This window comes from Microcaecilia unicolor, chromosome 1 (genome assembly GCF_901765095.1).
Source record: "Microcaecilia unicolor chromosome 1, aMicUni1.1, whole genome shotgun sequence".
NCBI lineage: Eukaryota > Metazoa > Chordata > Amphibia > Gymnophiona > Siphonopidae > Microcaecilia > Microcaecilia unicolor.
In genome coordinates this window covers 760,357,117-760,379,496 of record NC_044031.1, presented here as the reverse complement: position 1 = coordinate 760,379,496, position 22,380 = coordinate 760,357,117, and the positions used below count along the sequence as shown (strand labels likewise).

Sequence of the window (22,380 nt, the reverse complement as noted above, 5' to 3'; positions counted from 1 at the left end):
AACACATGGACTGGAACACTGGACTGGAATTCCCCGGACTGGAACACTGGACTGGAATCCCCCGGACTAGAGGACACACCGGACCGGAACACACTGGACTGGTCCGCACAGCTTCACCTGCGCTTAGCTACTAAGCCCCCCAGAAGTTGAGCTCCTGGGTTCGAGTAGCCGGCAGGACTTACTGGGTACCGGATGACACAGGGACCAGGACTGGAAACAGAAGTGCTCCTAAACCTAAACTGATCTACGTGCTCCCAAGCCCTAAACCAGCAGGAGTGTTCCTAACAGTAAACTGACAAAAGGACTTCCTAAGCCCTATACTAAACAGGAGCCCCTAAGCCCTGCTCAAGAAAGGGACTTCCTAAGCCCTAAACTAACAGAGCAGGGAACTAAACACAAAGCTAACACAGGTGCTACTAAGCACCAAGCTACAAGCAGAGCTCTACATTAATAAGCTAAACACAAAGCTAACCAGCTACCTAAGCACTGCTCTAGCAAGCTAGATACAACTAACAAGGTGCTTCCTAAGCACTACTCTGGCAAGCAACCAGAAGAGCTCCTAGCACTAAAAGGGAAGACAGGGGAGCCACAAGGAAAAAGCAGGGAAGCTAACACATAAGCCAAAAGTGATTCTAAATCACCAAACACCAACAGCAAAGACTGCAATGCTCCCAATAGCACAAACACCAGAAGTATTTCTAACAGCAAACTCTGCAGTGTTCCTAACAACACCAAACCCTGAAGCAGGGGCGTATCTGAACTGCGGCGGTAGGGGGGGCCAGGGCCAGAGAGGGGGGGCACATTATAGCCCCCCCCCCCCCCGCCGCCGCCGCCGCCGCCATTGCCGATCCCCCTCCCCCCAGCCGCTGCCATTGCTAACCCTCCCCCTCCGTTGCTCGCCTACCTTCGCTGGCGGGGGACCCCAACCCCCGCCAGCCGAGGTCCGCGTCCTCCTGCCGCTGCCGGCTGCCTTTGGTCCTTTCATTCTTCCATTGAAGCTGGCGCCGACGAAAAAGTTTCTTTTGAATCTGACGTCGCTGCACGTTGCACGTTGTACGTGCAGGACGTCAGACTCAGAAACAATTTCTGAGTCTGACGTCCTGCACGTACAACGTGCAGCGACGTCAGACTCAAAAGAAACTTTCGTCGGCGCCAGCTTCAATGGAAGAATTAAAGGACCAAAGGCAGCCGGCAGCGGCAGGAGGACGCGGACCTCGGCTGGCGGGGGTTGGGGTCCCCCGCCAGCGAAGGTAGGCGAGCAACGGAGGGGGAGGGTTGGCAGCGGTAGGGGGGTCCAGGGCGAAATCTGCGGGGGCCCAGGCCCCTGAGGCCCCACGCAGATACGCCCCTGCCCTGAAGTACTTCTATCAGCAACAGAGCTTCTAAAGCCCTACACATAGCAATGCTTCCAAAACCAAGAGGAAAAAGCAGGAAAGCTAAACACACAAACACCAGTGCACACTGCACTAACACTAACCTGGACCTTAGCAAAAGCAAGCAGGGAAACTAGACACAAAGTCAGAAGTGCACACTGCACCACCCTACCTAAAGCAAACACCACTGTTGCAAAGGCCCTGAAGGAAACAACACCACTTCCTTATCAAGGCCCTCCCTGATGATGTCACACTCCCTAGACCTAGGCAAAAGCATACTGACCCAGAGAGGCCCAACCCACACCAATGCAAAACCGTGAAACACTTGAAGCCAGTACACCCAAAGAGAGTTAGAGCAACTCAGACTACCCACACAGGTGCAGTATAGTGAAACAATTAGAGCCCTGCTGCTGGAAGCTGCCAGCACAGAGAGACAGAGCCAGCTCAGAAAGGACAGAGAAAAGAAACAGAAGCCAGCTAAGAAGCTGACCCCCAGGAAAGAGGTAAGTTTGAGAGGGGTTCAGACCCCAATCATAACAGAGGGCTGCAGTCCTCCAGTGCTCTACTGCTTGAGAATCTGTTTGCAGGATCCAGGAGCACGTGTACCGAGAGTCTGCTGTCCTAATCCCAGAACGTAGCAGCTTTCTGAGTGTACACCACGCTGGTCAAAAGGTATCATGTGCTCTGCCACCAAGGTTTACAAATGACATGCCAGCACACGATTTCTAAAACGCACTTGTTCAGAAATAAGGAGAGAATGACTTGGTGGAATTAGAAGCTTAAAGCATTTTATGTAAGGACAGTGATGTAAATTCCAATCAAGTGCACGGGGCCTGAGGAAGAAGGGGGCTACGTAAGAAAACAAGAATAGCCAGCCATACAGAGTTAGACCAAATGTCTGCTTCCAACAGTGGCCAATCTAGGTCACAAGCCCTTGGGCAGGATCCCAAAGAGTAGCAAGATTCCCTACTACTGATCCCAGTTGCCCTGGAATTTGGCAAAGACCCCCCCCCCCCTTGTTATGGGGGCCCTTTCTGAAATAGTTGCTTTGAAGGAAAAGATTATGGTTAAAAGACAGAAAACAGAGTAGGATTAAATGGTCAGTATTCTCAATGGAGAAGGGTAGTTAGTGGGGTTCCCCAGGGGTCTGTGCTGGGACCGCTGCTTTTTAAACATATTTATAAATGACCTAGAGATGGGAGTAACTAGTGAGGTAATTAAATTTGCTGATAACACAAAGTTATTCAAAGTCGTTAAATCGAGGGAGGATTGTGAAAAATTACAAGAGGACCTTACGAGACTGGGAGACTGGGCATCTAAATGGCAGATGACGTTTAATGTGAGCAAGTGCAAAGTGATGCATGTGGGGAAAGAGGAACCCGAATTATAGCTACGTCATGCAAGGTTCCACGTTAGGAGTCACAGAGCAAGAAAGGGATCTAGGTGTCGTCGTTGATGATACGTTTGTAATGGAAACGTTTGTGCTTGACATTGAGTTCTGCCTAAGTATTGTTATCATATTTAATGTTTCCTTGAAGGTACATAATGAAGTATTGTTATCATAGTTAATGCTCTCTTGAAAGTAAATAATGAACTCCCAGGACAGGAATTGATAGCATTATCATATTAAACGATGAAGTGATTTGTACTAAATGGAATAGGGCTAAGGATGACATTTCACATGAATCTCTGGAAACCTGGCCAGTTCCTGGGGATGCATTAAGAAACTGTCACATCCTTAAATACACATCAGCCTTAGTCAATTAAAGGCGATCGCCTTTACGGTACCATGTAAGCCACATTGAGCCTGCAAATAGGTGGGAAAATGTGGGATACAAATGTAACAAATAAATCAATCATGTTTATTGGTCAATATAAAAGATGGGAGCTAAGGTCAGACAGATAGAGGTTTCATACTGGGAGCAGTCGTGTTGCCCAGGCCCATTGTGCCCGCTGAGACTCTCTGCCTGACTGCAACCGGAACCTCCCAGTTGCTGGCGAAGATGTTGTCTGCAACTCAAGCGGTGATGTACAATTTATGATTTACTTACTTGAATAAAGTTTATATAATAACCTTTGACCGCCTCTGTAGTATATGTCTGACAAAAGATATACCCGAAAGAACCTAAAGCAGAAGAACGTTGAAACCCTCTGCTCAGTGTGCGGCAGCGGCTAACAAGCAAATAGAATGTTAGGTATTATTATGAAAAGAATTGAAAACATAAATGAGGACGATATAATGCCTTTGTATCAGACCATGGTGCAACCGCACCTCGAATATTGTGTTCAATTCTTGTCACACATCTCAAAAAAGATATAGGGTACAGAGAAGGGCGACGAAAATGAGAAAGGGGATGGGACGACTTCCCTATGAGGAAAGGCTGAAGCAGCTAGGGCTCTTCAGTTTGCAGAAAAGATGGCTGAGGGGAGATATGATAGAGGTCTATAAAATAATGAGTAGAGTGGAACGGGTAGACGTGACTCGTTTGTTTACTCTTTCCAAAAATACTAGGACTAGGGGGCACGCAATGAAGCTACAAAGCAGTAAATTTAAAACGAATCGGAGAAAATTTTTCTTCACTCAACATGTAATCAAAATCTGGAATTTGTTGCCAGAGAATGTGGATGGCTTCCTAAATGAAAAGTCCATGGACCATTATTAAAATGACTTGGGGAAAATCCACTGCTTATTTCTGGGATAAGCAGCATAAAATGTATTGAACTTTTATGGGATCTTGCCAGGTATTTGTGACCTGGATTGGCCACTGTTGGAAATAGGATGCTGGGCTTGATGGACCTTTGGTCTGTCCCAGTGTGGCAACACTTATGTTCTTATGTGCTTGGGATTCTGAATGGAATCTTGCTACTCTTTGGGGTTCCACATGGAATGTTGCTACACTTTGAAATTCTGCATGGAATCTTGTTATTCTTTAGAATTCTAGAATCTTGCTATTCTTTGGGGTTCTACGTAGAATGTTGCTACTATTGTGTACTTGTGACCTGGATTGGCCACTGCTGGAAACAGGATGCTGGGCTTGATGGACTTTTGGTCTGTCCCAGTGTGGCAATACCTATGTACTTATGTACTGAGGTAGTCAGGGTCCCTGCCGAAGAAAAGGATTCTGCAGGTATTGAGATGGCCAGGGTCCCTACCAAAGGAAAGGATTCTACAGGTTCTGAGGCAAGGAAAGGATTCTGCAGATATCGAGCCCAGTGCTATTTAACATATTTATAAATGATACGGAAAGCGGAACGATGAGTGATTAAGTCTGCAGATGATACAAAACTATTCAAATCATGCGGACTGTGAAATATTGCAGGAAGACCGGGCATCCAAATGGCAGATGAAATTTAATGTGGACAAATCCAAGGTGATGCACATTGGAAAGAATAATCCAAATCATAGTTACCTGATGCTGGGGTCCACCTGGGGGGGGGGGGGGGGGGGGGGTCAGCACTCAAGTAAAAGATCTAGGTGCCGTTGTAGCTAATACACTGAAATATTCTGCTCAGTGTGCGGCAGCAGCCAAAAAGGCAAACAGGGTGCTAGGAATTAGTAGGAAAGGGAAGACGAATAAGACTGAAAATACTATAATACCTTTGTACCGCTCCATGGTGCATCCACACCTTGAGTATTGCATTCAGTTTTGTTCGCTGTATCTCAAAAAACATATAGCGGAATTAGAAAAGGTTCAAAGAAGAGCGACCAAAATGATAAAGGGGATGGAACTCCTCTCATATGAGGAAAGGGTAAAGAGGTTAGGGCTCTTCAGCTTGGAAAAGAGAGACAGACAAGGGGAGATACGATTGAGGTCTACAAAATCCTGAGTGGTGTAGAACGAGTAGAAATAAATCGATTTTTTACTGACTAGATACTATTAAAACAAATAGGAGGAAATATTTTTTCACTCAACGAATAGTTAAGCTCTGGAACTCTTTGCTGGAGGATGTGGTAACGGAGGTTAGTTTAAAAAAGGTTTGGACAAATTCCTGGAGGAAAAGTCCATAGTCCGTTATTGAGACAGACATGGGAAACAACTGCTTGCCCTGGGATTTATAGTATGGAGTGTTGCCACAATTTGGGTTTCTGCCAGGTACTTGTGACCTGGCTTGGCCACTGTATGGAAAACAGGATACTAGGCTAGATGGACCATTGGTCTGACCCAGTATGGCTACTCTTATGTCCCTGCTGAAGGAAAGAGTCTGCAGATATTGAGGTGGCCAGGGTCCCTGCCGAAGGAAAGGCTCTGCAGGCATTGAAATGAGTTACTGTGGAGGAGGGCAGTTTACATTCCTAGACAGAAGTTTACATCCCTAGAACCAAAAGCTCAACAGAGGCAGGAATGATCCTCCCATCCCAGTCCTAAAAATGGGGAAAATAACAAACCCTCTCATCTAGGCCTTTAAAAGGGTCACAAAGGCTGCCCAGGTGGTTCAATAGGAAGAGCTGAACCACCTGGGTGAGAGTTCTGCTACACCCTGAGTCGGCTGGGAATGTTGCAGAATTCCAGAACCCCCTGAGGAAAAGGCCAAATTCAGAGAATGGCCCCTGGCCAAGAACAGTCACTGCAATGAGCAGACTACATGTGTAGGAGAATGACATAAAACAGATGAGAAAAAAAACCCCCAGATATATGCAAATACTCAAGAGCGTCAAATCCCAGGCCTGGTTTTAGCTGAACTGGAAGTGTAAACTAGCAGAAACTCCTGGGTTCTAAAAAAAAAAAAAAGGCCTCAGTCTTCAAAGACCCCAGGACAAGACCACCACACTTCTGTTGCTTAGCAAGATTTGAGCAGCAGAGGTGGGAAAAGATTTAGAAAACTTACAGTAGGTTTTGGACTAACTCTTCAGCAGTGAAGGAAATTCATTTGTTTCACTTTTTGATTTTGGTTACCTTCTCTTTTTTTCTTCGACCGTGGGTTTTAGTTCTTTTTCTTGAAGAGGCCTACTCAATAGAGCAGCAGGCTGAAAACCAGGGAAGCCAGGATTCAGATTCCGCTTCTCCCTCTGATATTCCCACTGTGACTCAGGCGCTGGAAGTTTTCCAGCCCTGTTCAGTAGAGTTTTAATATTCTACTCCACAGCAGTGTCTAGAGTGTTGTGGATACATAACCCTGCACTGAAAACACAGAGCCCTGGACAAAACAAGAGGGTCCAGGAGAATTCTAATTTGTGCATTACACTGAAAAGTAAACCATGAGTACATTTGGGGCAAATTTTAGCAAACTTCGGCTGCTGTTTTGCTTCAGTGCAAAATTTGCTCTAGATCTGTATATGAAATTCTACTACTATTTTCAAGGAGAAGTGGGGCAAATGCTGAGAAATCTGTCCTTTCCCCAGGATTCTATGTAGCACGACTAACATCGTATTTTGTATTTGCACGCTCAACTTAATTAGTTAACAAGACAATCGGTGCTGATTATTGCTAATTAACAAGCAATTATCGACACTAATTGACATTAATTTAGAATTTACGTGAAGCACTGTCTAAGCGTATTCTATAACGTGCTGCGAGTCGCATAGTTGAAAAGGGGACCTGGCCATGATGTGGAATGGGCAGTTCATGGGTGTTTCTAAAATCTATGCGCGTTGTTATAGAATAAACCTGGACCGTGCCTAATTTAGGCATTGGGATTTACGGAACTGCCCGTGACTAAATTTAGTTGCGTGGACTGGCGCTCGCCGTATTCTATATACCAAATGGAAATTTAGGCTTATTCTAAAAAAATGCGCCTAAATGAAGGTGTACTTCATTTTCAGCGCCAATTTTTTAGGCATGATAAATAGAATCGAGTCCTCAGTGTCTAACACCATGGGGCCCTTTTACTAAGGTGTGCTGAAAAATAGCCTGCGCTGGTGTAGACGCGTGTACTGGACGCACGCAGGTCAATTTTTCAGCGCACCTGCAAAAAAGGCCTTTTTTTTTGTTGTTGCTGAAAATGGATATAAAATAAAAAACCAGCACGCATCCATTTTGGGCTTGAGACCTTACCGTCACCCACTGACTTAACGGTAAGGTCTCATGCATTAGCCTTTGACACGGTTCCGCACATGCGACTGATAAATAAATTGAGTGCCCTCGGTATGGGACCTAGAGTAACGGATTGGGTTAAAAATTGGTTGAATGGTAGGAGAAAGAGGGTGGTGGTAAATGGAGCTTGCTCTGAGGAAAAGGAGGTCGTCAGTGGAGTACCGCAGGGATCGGTCCTAAGACCAGCTCTTTTTAACGTCTTTGTGAGCGATATTGCAGAAGGGCTGTCTGGTAAGGTTTGTCTCTTCGTGGATGATACTAAACTCTGCAACAGGGTGGACACCGTGGAGGGTATGAATGACATGAGGAAGGACTTAGCGAAGCTAAAGGAATGGACCGATATTTGGCAACTAGGGTTTAATCCCAAAAAATGCAGGGTCATGCACTTGGGTCGCACAAATCCGAGGGAACTCTACAGTATAGGGGGTGTAGTGCTTCAGTGTGCGAAGGAAGAGTGGGACTTAGGGGTGATTGTGTCGGACGACCTTAAAGCTTTCAAACAGGTAGAAACAGCGACAGCCAAAGCCAGAAGGATGCTTGGGTGCATAAAGAGAGGCATGACCAGCAGGAAAGAGGAGGTGATAGTGCCGTTGTATAAGTCTCTGGTGAGGCCTCATTTGGAGTACTGCGTGCAGTTCTGGAGACCGCACCTACGGAAAGATATAAACAGGATGAAGTTGGTCCAGAGGGCGGCTACGAAATTAGTAAGCGGTCTTGAATGCAAAAATTATAGGGACAGGCTTATGAACCTCAACATGTATACGCTGGAAGAGAGGAGGGAGAGAGGAGACATGATAGAAACGTTTAAATATCTCAAGGGCATTTATGTACAGGAAGAGAGCCTTTTTGAAATGAAGGAGAGCTCTGGAACGAGGGGGCATATGACACAGTTAAGAGGGAATAGGCTTAGGAGTAACCTAAGGAAGTATTATTTCACAGCATGGAATGGCCTCCCGGTGGAGGTGGTGGAGTCGAGGTCTGTTCCAGAATTTTAAAAGGCATGGGATAAGCATGTGGGATCGCTTAGGAACAGGAAGAATTAGGGGTTACAGAGGATGGGCAGACTGGATGGGTCATATGGGTTTTATCTGCCGTCATGTTTCTATGTTTCTATTCCACCAATGCCTAAGAGCCAACCTCATCAGTGATGTCACAATGGCTCAATTGTCCTATTCTTGGCTTACTTTCCCCCCTTAGTGTGTTTCAGTCTCTGTTAACCAGAGCTGATATTGTGATGTCATAATGCCTCATTCCACCAATGCCTGAGCCAACCTCATTAGTGATGTCACAATGGCTCAATTGTCCTATTCTTGGCTTACTTTCCCCCCTTAGTGTGAAGAGTTTCAGTCTCTGGTAACCAGAGCTCATATTGTGATGTCATAATGGGAATAGGTTTAGGAATAACCTAAGGAAGTATTATTTCACAGAAAGGGTGGTGGAGGTGTGGAATGGCCTCCCGGTGGAGGTGATGGAGTCGAGGACTGTTCCAGAATTTAAAAAGGCATGGGATAAGCATGTGGGATCGCTTAGGAACAGGAAGAATTAGGGGTTACAGAGGATGGGCAGACTGGATGGGTCATACGGCCTTTACCTGCCGTCATGTTTCTAATCGTCAGCGTGCACACACTGATGATTACCGCCCGGTTAGCACCACGCGGCAGAACACAGAAATTATTTCCTGCTGCGCGTTTTGGACGCAGGTAAAAATTAGAATTACCGCCAGGGGCACACGGTAGCCGGACGGTAGTTCTAATTTGATGTGTGCTGTACGCATGTAGGCGCCTATGCGTCTTAAAGGGGCCCCCCATGGGCCCCCATGTGTGCTAATCTTGCTTCAGGTAGGTTTCTATTATTCAGTTATGAGCTACCAGAACTTGACGTCCTTAAAATAGTAGAATGAATTCCTGAACAAGCATCACCACTGCAGAAGTGATGTACCGTACAGTAAACAGTGTTAACATGTTGGGTAACAATTTGTCTTCTTATCTGGGCAGGCTCTAAATCCAATGACTGAACCTTGAAGAGGCAGAAATGAGTAACACACAGCCAATCTGAGAACAGGAAATGAATTCGGGGAAACAATCTCTCACGTCATGTGTGAAGGGAGGGTGGGGTTGTGCTGTACTCGCTGTCTTCAGCTGTTCAGCAACTGAGGGCAGATACCAGATCATGCAAGTGAAATAAGCAGTAAAGTAATTCCAAAAGAATAATGAAACGCTCTTCTGTTCTGCATTGGGTTTTGAAAAATATCCCACATTCTGTGCTTTGCTACCTCAATTGAAGGACAAAAGACAAGGTTTTACCACTGAGGGGCAAAAGTTCCACTCTTGTGATCTCTATTTGAAAAGTCCTTTTTCTTTATGCCATTAGCAAATCTGCCTTAACAAAGAACTCTTTGCTGTGGTATATGCTGGGGACGTCTTCCAGAGTCGCACAAGATGGAAGTGGATTTGGGGTTTTTTGTTTTTTTTTTTACTGCAAATGACCTTTCTCTGTTCTCTGGGAGGGTGGGAGATTATGATCAACTTCTCAATTGTGTGATTTATGGAAATTAGGTGAAAGCTTATAGGAAATTTTAAAATGACAGAAAGTATGGATTAATAAAGGGAACTAAATATTTCTTTTCAAGTTGCCACAGTACAAGAGACTCTTCTCAACAACCAAAACCGTAGCATCCTGATTCCAACAGTGGGTAATCTAGGTTACAAGTACCTGGCAAGATCCCAAAACAGTAAATACATTTTATGTTGCTTATCCTAGAAATAATCAGTGGATTTTATGGACTTTTCTTTTAGGAAGCTAGCCAAACCTTTTTTAAACCCCGCTAAGCTAACTGCTTTAACTACATTCTCTGGCAATGAATTCCACAGTTTAATTACACGTTGACTGAAGAAATATTTTCTCCAATTCGTTGCAAATTTACGACTTTCTAACTTTATGCATGCCCCCTAGTCCTAGTATTCTTACAAAGAGTAAACAAGTGATTCACGTCTACCCATTCAACTCACTCATTATTTTATAGACCTCTATCATATCTCCTCTCAGTCATCTTTTCTGCAAGCTGAAGAGCCCTGGCCGCTTTAGCCTTTCCTCATAGGGAAGACTCCAGTATCATTTTCATTGACCTTCTCTACCTTTTCTAATTCCACTATATCTTTTTTGAGATGCAGTGACCAGAATTGCAAACAGTATTTGAGGTGTGGTCATAAATACACAAGTATTGCCATACTGGGACAGACCAAAGGTCCATCAAGCCCAGCCAGCATCCTGTTTCCAACAGTGGCCAATCCAGGTCACAAATACCTGGCAAGATCCCAAAAAAGTACAAAACATTTTATACTGCACCATGGAGCGATACAAAGGCATTATAACGTCCTCTCTTTTTGTTTTCCATTCCTTTCCTAATAATACCTTACATTCTATTTTGCTTTCTTAGTCGCCAACACACACTGAGCACAGCATGAACAATGACACCTAGATCCCTTTCCTGGTCGGTGATATAGAACCTTGCATTACATAGCTATAGCTCAGGTTCCTCTTTCCCACATGCATCACTTTGCAGTGCACTTGCTCACATTAAACATGAAAAGCTTTATTATTCCATTTTAAGCTACAGACAGGAAAGACACTCATTTGAATCTTTAGTCAAGTGCCAGAACATAGAAGCTGCAAAAAACACCCTCCCCAAACACACACACACACACACTTCCTTGTCAAATCTGAATGTTTTCAGCTGCTACTTCTAGGGGGGAAGGAAAGGGAGGGGGGGGAGATAAAATGAGCACAAAATGATTTGGAAACCCAGAATGCTAGGCACTACCCCTTCATGCCCACCACCCGAGTAAAGGCTGGAGTCTGGGGTTTGGAAGCCATTTGAAATCACAAGATTCAAATTCAAGCCACTAGCTGAGCTGATTCAGTCAATGGATACTCAGTTCTACATCTATGCGGTTGATGTGCAGTTACTCATACCCATTGAACCTGACTTGCCTACAGCCTTGAATATACTGATTACCTGTCCAACATCAATTCAACAATGGGCTAAACACAACAAACTTTGCCTGAACCCAAGTAAAACCAAGCTTCTCTGGGTCCCTAACACAAGTAGGTACATACCTGACATCAAAATCTCTTTTGGGAAGTATGAACTCCCCCTCAAATCACAAGTCAGGAACCTTGGAATACAGCTAGATTCAACACTTACTCTGATTCCCCAAATCCAGCAACCTTCAAGAGCTACACTGCCTCTCTCCTTACATCGAGAAAGTAAATCTTATCCCAGTTGTGCATGCCATGGTAACATCAAGACTGGATTACTGCAATGCACTATACAATGGTCTGACTACAAAGGGCCTGCACCAGCTCCAGTTGAGCCAGAATGCAGCAGCAAGACTCACAGAAGGTTGCAAGCAACGTGACCATATCACACCATTTTTGCAAAAACTTCATTGGCTACCAGTACAATACAGGGCTAAATTTAAAACTCTATGTCTGATCGTCCAGGCCCTGAAAGGAAATGGCCCCGAGTACCTGAAGAATAGGATGATCCTCCACACACCGCCAAGGACACTAAGGTCCTCCCAAGGACTTTCACTAACTACACCCTCTCCAAAAGACATTACACAGTGTGATACCCGCAAGCGAGCCTTCTCCGGAGTAGCCCCCACACTCTGGAATGCATAGCCTGAAAAGCTCCGCTTAACACAAGACTATCTCTACTTCAGGAAGCAAGTGAAAGCTTGGCTCTTCAACCAAGCCTTTAATGGAAGAAGTAACTAACTTGTTAGGCTCACTCACATACACAAGGATTGACTTGGGCTGCACATACTACAGTGGGACATGTTTTTCCACTCCTAGCCTAACTGAGATAATATTTAACCATCTCTCTGACCTCACCTGCAACTTTCTTCAAATCAATCACCTTACTTTCTAATTCATCCTACTCTCTTACTCATCTATATAACATCCAATTCAACTCTTCACATTTCTTAAACTCTATACAATTATATATTCGTCATCATGTATTTTCATTCCCCCCCCCCAACCTCTCCTCCCCTCCCTTCCTTCCCTCTTCCCATCCCTTCCCTTCCCCCCTCCCTCCTCTCTTCCATACCAGATTACTACGTGTTATTTATTTAGCCATTTAAGACTCTACTGCGTGCTCGTGATGTTAATGTGTTCAAGAAGGGTATCCACCATTGGAGATATTTTTCACCTTTTGGTGTGGGTAGATCCGGCACATCTTTTCTTTCCATGGCGCTTAGTGTTACTCATCTATATGTTACAACTTTGCCTTATCCTTCACTACCAATTATAATGTTCTAGTACATATTGTGTTGTCATTGCAAGTAGTAGACCATGCCATACTTTGTGTTATTGTTCAAATATTTTTACTGCTGTAATTGCCTATTGCTCATGTTTGATCTATTCTTACTGTACACTGCCTTGAGTGAACTCCTTCAAAAAGGCGGTAAATAAATCCTAATAAATAAATAAAATGTGTAACACTCTATTTATTCAACTTACTAGAATCGGAAATCTAGGGAGTAAAAACCCTTTCCAGCCAAAAATAATAGAACCCCCCCACTGCACTCCCTTTAGGGTTATCTTTCTGTTTGTATTCCTTTCTACTCCCGGTTCTTCAGTGTCTTGGTTTTGAGAGTTTAATCGCAGTGCACAGCCAGTCTCCTTAGCCCACTGTCAGCGTTCACCTGTAGGACATGTCACACCGATGTCCCAGGAAAATGCGAGGCGTGCTCTTTGCACAAGCTGGTCTGTACTCCATCCAGTCGACAACGCCTGTCAGACTGTTGGAGATGCTCAAACACACAAAAAGCGATAGCTGACCACGTGCGGACGTTTTAAAATGCTGAGAGCTGGGTATAGCCCCATTAAAGAGAGCAGGTAGCCTCAAACATCTGTACTACAATTGAGATCACACTGACAATGCTGGGCTGGTGGGGCAATGTGCTCCCCTACCCCCTGCCTTTCCCAGCTCAGCCTAAAAGATGAGTTACCTGCTCCCCTCAATTAAGTAGGTAGGAAATTTGAGATTTAATAGTTTTTCATAGTGATGGTGCTCAGTTGTCCCTTGTCTATCTGGCCCTTCCTGATTCACTGTAAATCTATAGTTTCACGGGTTGGGGACACCCTAATGATCTGGTAATGTGCTGCAATAAATGCTGGTCTGGCATACGGAGCTCCCCCCCCCCCCCCCCCCCCCCCCCAGCAAGGCAGGGATGCTGCTATAATGTGACCTGATTTTCCTCCACATGGGCCCAGTCAAGATCACTGTCATCTTCCTTCCTCTGACATTTCCTCACTGCCCTGTTTTACTTCTTCCTATTCTTCCCACCCCACCCCAGTAGCACATCAAGCTCCTTCTGCTACCCCCCCCCTCCCTCCCTTTTGCATGATATATCTTCCTCACTCACTGTAAGCTCTTGAGGGAAGGCACTGTTCAGGCCATTTTACTGATGGACTTAAATGAAGCCGTCAGGGACCGGCACATGACCCCAACCACTTGCCGGTTGTGGACGACGGCCGGCACTTTAGGGGACAGAACTCTATGAACATTACAGGATGTTAAAGCTCTCCCCCCCCCCCCTTCACGACCCCGCTTTAGTTCTCCGCTCCCTTTACAACTTCTGGGCACGGCTCATCTCTCCTACAAGGCTGCGTATAAAGATAAGCGCTCTATTCCCTATACGGACAAGTGGCCGCTATGTACGAACGTGCGATCTCGCAGTGTTCCAAGCTACTTTGTGCTCTTAAGCGACCTGAAACGCGCTTTCGGAACTTCTGCGACTGAAGTCGTCCGGAGGAGCAGCACCGGATGCTACAGCAGCAGCACTGGCACCGCCTCTAATCGGGGTAAAACTAACGCCGGAACTGCGAATCCTGCATTAATTCGGATTCAGGAGCCCCCCACCCCCGAGTCCCGGTCCCTGTACTCACATCTCCCATGGTGATGAGACCGGGCTCCGTCCGGCTGCCAGTCCCCGGCTCCGGACAGCATGACGCGGGGCGGGTGGGGAGGAGGAGGCGCCTGCGGGAGCTCAGCACCCCCAGAGCCCGAGCCCGAAGCGGCTGTAGCGGGCCAGCCCCCTCCCCGCCCAAGATCTGCCCCCATACGCGAGGAGGATCAGCCCAACCCCTTCTCTCCTCTCTGCCCCTCCCTAGCCCCAACAACCATAGCGGACGAGTAATGGAATGGGCAGACAAGGCTGGGTTCAAATCCCGCTGCGGCTCCTTGTGATCATGGGCAAAAGTCACTAAATCGACGATTGCCGACAAGAAGAGTGCTAAAAACAACCTCAGAAAATGTTAAAAACGTGTACCGTAAAAAAAAAAAAAAAAGGGGCAAAGTGACACGATGATAGCCAAAGACATTTGTAGAGAAACTAAGTAGAGAGGTGTGGTAGCCGTGTTAGTCCACTCTTAAAGGTTATCAATAAAAATCAAACAAAATAAAACATGGAAAAGAAAATAAGATGATACCTTTTTTTATTGGACACTAGTAAAGAAGGCCCGTTTCTGAGACCGATGAAACGGGCGCTAGCAAGGTTTTCAGCGGGGTGTGTATGTTTGAGAGAGTGTGTGAGAGAGAGAGACGGAGTGAATGTGCGAGTGTAGGTGTGTGTGACATAGTTTGAGGCTGCCTGAGTGAGAGTGTGAGAAAGAATGAGAGTGTGCGGCAGGGGGCCCCCCTCCGTCAAGGTGTTTTTGAAAAGAAGCAGGAGATCCCAAGGGGTCATGTTGTGACGCGAGGGCGGGGCAGACACTCATGGAGAAAAAGCGATCTACACCATGACACATTTAGAATGTTGGGAAACTTGAGGCTTCATTAGAATGTTGAAGGTGCGTTTTATAGAGAGAGATAATCCCTAATTAGGCTGCTTCCATAGGAGCCAGCTCTGTGAATAATCTCAATATAGAGCAAACTCTTTGACTGTGTCCAGGGGTAATATTCATTGGGGTTTTGCACCCTCAGTCATTTTGAAAAGTTGGCTCCTATGGCTGCCTCAGAAGAAGCAACTTCCTTGGCTAAAGATTTGCAATTACAGCAGCTTAATATGGGACAAAGTTGCAAATCCTAAAGCAGCAACTAGTGGTTCTGGTATTTTTGTACTCAGGTCACGGGTTCATGTTCCCGTTAGCACACAGGAGCCTTTACTCCTCTGCGGACTGTACGTGGTCCCACATTAACAGCCAGTTGGTGTACGGTATGTGCAGTACGCTACCTGGATAACACTTCCACGCTTCACCCCCTGGCAGAGATAACATAGTAAATGACAGCAGATAAAGACCTGAACGGTCCATCCAGTCTGCCCATCAAGATAAAACTCATTTTACCTGGTATGTGATACTTAGTTTATACCCAAGTTTGATTTGTCCTTGACATTCTCAGGGCACAGACCATAGACGTCTACCCAGTACTGTTCTTGTACTATAGGTTCTGAAGATTCTGGAATCCTAAAGAACTTAACAAAATCAAATACCAAGAAGATAAACAACTGATAGAAATTTCCACTACCCCTGAACCCAATTGAACACCACCAACTAATACAAATAGGCTACATCAATGTCAGATCAGCAGTTAATAAAACCACAACTATAACCAACTGGATTACGGATGAACACCTCGATTTCCTACTTATTAGCAAAACCTGGATCCATGACTCTAAAGATCCAATAATCTTAGATTTTTTTTTTTTTGTTACATTTGTACCCTGCGCTTTCCCACTCATGGCAGGCTCAATGCGGCTTACATGGGGCAATGGAGGGTTAAGTGACTTGCCCAGAGTCACAAGGAGCTGCCTGTGCCTGAAGTGGGAATCAAACTCAGTTCCTCAGTTCCCCAGGACCAAACGTCCACCACCCTAACCACTAGGCCACTCCTCCACTCCGTCCTCCAGGTTACAAAATTACCCACTGGACAAGAGAAGGAAAAAGAGGAGGCGGCATAGCAATAATTTATAAATCTCAATTCACAGTTACAACAACAGCAGAATCTATGCTGCCCCAACTCGAAATAGCCTCAGTCAGAATTAACCACCCCAAATTACGTGATCACCTAAACCTAATCCTATTCTATAGACCCCCGGGCAAATGGCAAGACTCACAAACGCACTTTATGGACTTCATATCGAACACTTGCGTTTTTACCCAGGACCTTCTCATAACAGGAGACATCAATCTCCATCTGGAGGATACCAACTCAAGCAATGTACTGGAATGCAAAGAATTCCTCCAACTATGGGAACTCCACTGGCCAGACATGCAACCCACCCACAACAAAGGACACACATTAGATATTATCACCCACAAATTCCTATCAGAACCCAATCTCACACTTACAGACACAAAATTGACAGCCACGCCATGGTCCGATCACTACATAACAAACCTCTCCCTCCGATGGAAAACAAAAACAAGAGAAAAAAACCTATACTACGAGAGGTAAAATAGACCCGCCAACATTCTGGCAGCAATTCAATACAGACGAATGGACAATACCCACAGACTCCCCCCAATTTCTCCAAGAATGGGACAACAGATGCAGAACAGTACTAAACAACATAGCACCACTACAAACCAGAACCTCACATAGAATAAACTCAATACCATGGTTTAACGAAGAATTGAAAGATCTAAAAACACAAGTCAGAAGATTAGAATGAGCATGGATCAAGAAAAAAAGACGAACATACACTCAAAGACTGGAAAAAGCTACAAAGGAAATACAAATACGCTATCAGACAAACTAAAAGAACATACTACAAAACCACAATAGGACCAAACTACAAGGACACACACAAACTCTTCACACTCATAAACAAACTCCTAAACACTACACCGGTCACCTCTAACACCACAGGCATACCCATCTGCAACCAATCTCGCGAAGTACTTCAACGAAAACATTATAAAGCTTCGACTCATGATACCTACTAACATAACTGAGTACACAAGCATCCTTGAATGCCTAGACTCAAAACCTGGGGAATGCCCAGCAGATCGATCATGGACCAAGTTTGACACGATATCTTCAGCTGAATTCTCAAAATGGCTCGGAAAATACGCTAAGTCACAATGCAAATTAGGCATTTGCCCCAATAGCCTAATAAGATCTGCCCCCAAACAATTCAAAAAAGACCTCACGAAGCACATAAACCACAGGATTCAAAACGGTCTCTTTCCCATGGAGAAAGGAAACATCTTACTTACTCCATTGCCAAAAGATGCTAAGAAAAGCACAATGGATCTAACCAACTATCGCCCAGTAGCATCTATTCCACTCATAACTAAACTCATGGAGGGCATAGTGACGAAACAACTCTCTGACTACCTAACTAAACACTCAATTCTGCACGAATCTCAATCAGGATTCCGGTCAAATCACAGCACCGAAACGGTACTAGTATCTGCAATGAACTCATTCAAACAAGCAATTGCAACCGGTAACAACATACTCCTCCTACAATTCGACATGTCCAGCACCTTCGACATGGTTAACCATGAAATACTATTACATATACTAGAATACTTCGGTGTAGGAGGCACAGTTCTCAAATGGTTCAAAGGATTCCTGACCACAAGATCATACCAAGTTACAACCAATGCGGACATATCACCCCCATGGATACCTGAATGCGGAGTTCCCCAAGGATCCCCCCTATCACCAACTCTCTTCAACCTAATGATGATACCGCTAGCCAAACTTCTGGCCAATCAAAACCTCAATCCCTATATATATGCAGACGACGCCACGATTTACATCCCATTCAAACATGATCTAAACAAAATCACCAACGAGATCAACCAAAGCCTCCAAACCATGCATTCCTGGGCGGATGCGTTCAAACTGAAACTCAACGCAGAGAAAACACAATGTCTTGTACTAACCTCACAACACAACAAAAACAACTACTCCAAAATAACCACACCATACTGTTCTCTTCCCGTTGCACAAAACCTAAAAATTCTTTGAGTGACCATCGACCGAAATCTCACACTCGATACTCATGTGAAGAATACAACAAAGAAAATGTTCTACTCCATGTGGAAACTCAAAAGAGTAAAACCTTTCTTCCCGAGATATATCTTCCGCATCCTGGTACAGTCAATGGTAATAAGTCACCTGGACTACTGTAATGCACTTTACGCCGGCTGCAAAGAACAGACCATCAAAAAACTCCAAACAGCCCAGAATACCGCCGCCAGACTCATATTTGGAAAAAATAAATATGAAAGTGCAAAACCCCTAAGAGAGAAACTTCATTGGCTCCCACTCAAAGAGCACGTTACGTTCAAGATTTGCACGATTGTACACAAAATCATTCATGCAGACGCCCCAATCTACATGCTAAACCTTGTGGACTTGCCTCCCAGAAACGCTGTAAGATCATCCCGCAAATTTCTCAATCTACATTTCCCCAGCTGTAAAGGAATAAAATACAAGCTGATACACGCCACCACCTTCTCCTACTTGAGCACGCAGCTGTGGAATGCTCTACCTACAGACCTGAAAGCTACCGACGAAATAACTAACTTCCGCAACTCTCTGAAGACACATCTCTTCCAAAAGGCCTACAAAGAAAATACATAGCCTACAAAACTACCTCAACAATCCACACAGTTATTACAGTTCACCTCTATCCTACCTAACACCATCCGTCTATCTTCCCTTACCTAACCTTCAAACATCATGAAATGATTCTGTTGATCTTCCCTTACCTAACCTTCAAACATTAATAATTGTACCTGTTATCATGAAATGATTATGTCATAACCACACTCTGTAAGCCACATTGAGCCTGCAAATATGTGGGAAATGTGGGATACAAATGCAATAAATAATAATAATAAAGAGTTACAAGATTCTGGAATCCCAGTTATTAGCAACATTCCATGTAGAACCCCAAAGAGTAACATAGTAAATGATGGCAGATAAAGACTTGAATGGTCCATCCAGTCTGCCCAACAGGAGTGACCTAGTGGTTAGAGTACCAGCCTTGTAATCCAGAGGTGGCTGGTTCAAATCCCACTGCTGCTCCTTATGATCTTGGGCAAATCAATTAATTCTCCATTTCCTCAGGTGCAAACTTAGATTGTTGAGCCCTCCTGGGACAGAGAAATATCCAGAGTTCCTGAATGTAACTCACCTTGAGCTACTACTGAAAAAGGTTTGAGCAAGAAAATAAAGATAAACTTATTTACATGGTATGTGATACTTTATACCAGGGGTGTGCTGGTAAATTTTTAACAACAGGCTCTTTCTCTGGACGTAGCCAGCTCTGCAGTTGGAAGGGCCAGGGGTGGAGGGGGGAGCAACACTTGCCTCTCTCTCCTCCCTCCCTTCGTGCGGGCACGCTAGGCATACCTTTGCTGGCAGCCAATAAATGGACTGCCACCACTCCCAACGTCTTGCTCTGAGCAGCATGCTGGAACTTCTCTCACATGCTCCAGAAGTCCCAGCCTGCTGCCCAGAGCTGGAAACAAGGAGCGGGGAGCAGCAGTAGTCTATTTACTTGGCTGGCAGGGCTCAGCATCCCCACCAGCAAAGTAAAAGAGAATTCAGCAGGGGGCCCAAGCCCACATTTTGGGAGCCAGTTGTTAAAGTAGCCATGGAGGGTCCTACTTTAACAACCGGCTCCCAAAATTCTTAAAAACTTAACAACCGGCTCTTGCGAGCCTTGAGAGCCTGCTCCAGCACACCACTGCTTTATACCCAAGTTTGATTTGTCCTTGCCATTCTCAGGGCACAGACTGTAGAAGTCTGCCCAGCACCATCATAGGGCTCATAGGTGCCCTGTATAAGAGGCTTGGGGGAGGCTTAGCCCAACCGTGACCTTCCCCTGGCTGCCTCCTCCTTGAAAAACAAAATTGTATCTTCCTCTCCTCTCCGGCATCCACCCCCCACTCGTGGCGCCGGCTCCTCACTTTGTCAACCTATAATCATGGCTCTCTGTTCCTTTCTGCCCCCCACCCAGGCGGCCAAGCCTTCCATTCTCAGTGGTTACGACGGCCGTAACACGTGGTTTCTGTTTCTGCGCATTAACCGCAGGTTAAGGGGCCCTTTTACTAAGCAACGGTAGGGCTAACGCACAGGTAGCACGCATATATTCAGCACAAGCGCCTGGCAGTAATTCTGACATTGGCACACGCTGTTTCCTGCAGTAGGGGGGCGTTCCTGGCGGTACTCAGCAGTGAGGCTACATTTGCACATGCTGCATGATTACTGTGCGAGTAGTGCGAGTGCGTACCGCTAGGTCAACAGGTAAGAGCTCAGGCGGTAAACAGCTGCGTGCTTCATTTAATTCTACCGCACAGCCATTTACTGCCCCCTTGGAAAAAAGCCTTTTTTCCCAGCCACGGTAAGAAATGGCCCAGTACGCACCAATTTCACGCATCCACGCTACCGCAGGCTACTTTTTACCAGAGCTTAGTAAAAGGGCACCTAAGAGCTTAATGCACTGTAGTGAAAGGGCCATGTGGAGGGGCATAATCGAATGGCGCCGGCCATCTATATGGCCAGCGCCGTGAAGCAGCGCCCCAACCGTATTATCGAAAAGAGATAGCCGGCTATCTTTTGTTTCGATAATACGGTTGGAGCCGGCCAAATCTCAGCATTTGGGCCGGCTTTAGAGATGGCCGGCATCGGTTTCCGGCGATAATGGAAAGTAATGCCGGCCATCTCAAACCCGGCCAAATACAAGGTATTTGGTTGTGGGAGGGGCCAGCATTTGTAGTGCACTGGTCCCCCTGACATGCCAGGACACCAACCGGGCACCCTAGGGGGCACTGCAATGGACTTCAAAAATTGCTTCCAGGTGCATAGCTCCCTTACCATGGGTGCTGAGCCCCCCCCCCCAAAAAAAAAAAACCCACTGTACCCACATGTAGGTGCCCCCCTTCACTCCTTAGGGCTATGGTAGTGGTTTAGAGTTGTGGAGAGTGGGTTTTGGTGGGGGGTTGGAGGGCTCCCCTTTACCACCACAAGTGTAACAGGTAGAGGGGGGATGGGCCTGGGTCCACCTGCCTGAAGTGCACTGCACCCACATAAAACTGCTCCAGGTACCTGCATACTGCTGTCGTGGAGCTGGGTATGACATTTCAGGCTGGCAAAAAAATGTTTTTTAATTTTTTTTTTTGGGGGGGGGTGGGGGTTGGTGACCACAGGGGGAGTGAGGGGAGGTGATCCTCGATTCCCTCCGGTGGTCATCTGGTCAATTGGGGCACTTTTTGGAGGCTTGGTCCTAAAAATAAATGGACCAGGTGAAGCCGGCAAAATGCTCGTCAGAGCCGGCCTTCTTTTTTCCATTATAGGCCGAAGCTGGCCATCTCATAACCACGCCCCCGCCCGCCTTCCATACCCTTCCGAAACGCCCCCTTTAACTTTGGCCGGCTCTGCAACGGAAAGCAGTTGGAGACAGTCAAAATCAGCTTTACATTATACCAATTTGGCCGGGTTCAGGAGATGGCCGGCCATCTCCCGATTTGTGTCGGAAGATGGCCGGCGATCTCCTTCGAAAATAAGCAGGTTAGAGGCATATTTTCAAAGCACTTAGCCTTCCAAAGTTCCATAGAAACCTATGGAACTTTGGAAGGCTAAGTGCTTTGAAAATATGCCTCATAGTCACCTAATTCCCATTGCCTCAGATAGCCAAACTTAGTGGTCCTTTTACTAAAGGGTGTTAAGCCCTAAAACATGATTAGCGCACCAAAAAAGGCTTCTGAAAAAAAAACATGAAAGTGTTTTGGGGTAATTTGCCTGTAGGTACAGATTAATCGTTTCGGTATTTATTTTTGTCGTCATTTTTCAGGAGGAAGTTTGCCATGGCGTGGAAGCGTTATCTACGTAATATGTTCGGATTAGCAAAACTGGAGAACGCTGACAAGCGGGCAGTTAGCGCTTCTTAAATTAGATGCTGTAAGTGCTCCCGCATTAATTTTGTACAAGTCCTGGATGC

At 45.6% G+C, this 22,380-nt stretch overlaps 1 protein-coding gene across 2 annotated transcripts in view; it reads right to left on the bottom strand.

The window, feature by feature from the left end:
• Window positions 1–14,496, bottom strand: part of PLEKHO2 (pleckstrin homology domain containing O2) — an 85,440-nt gene extending 70,944 nt beyond the window's left edge. For both annotated transcript variants that reach the window (XM_030189753.1, XM_030189755.1), the window contains exon 1: window positions 14,363–14,496. In XM_030189753.1, the coding sequence (XP_030045613.1) occupies window positions 14,363–14,371 (9 nt within the window). In that variant the 5' untranslated portion in view covers window positions 14,372–14,496. The remainder of the gene's footprint in view (window positions 1–14,362) is intronic.
• Window positions 14,497–22,380: the final 7,884 nt, after the last annotated feature.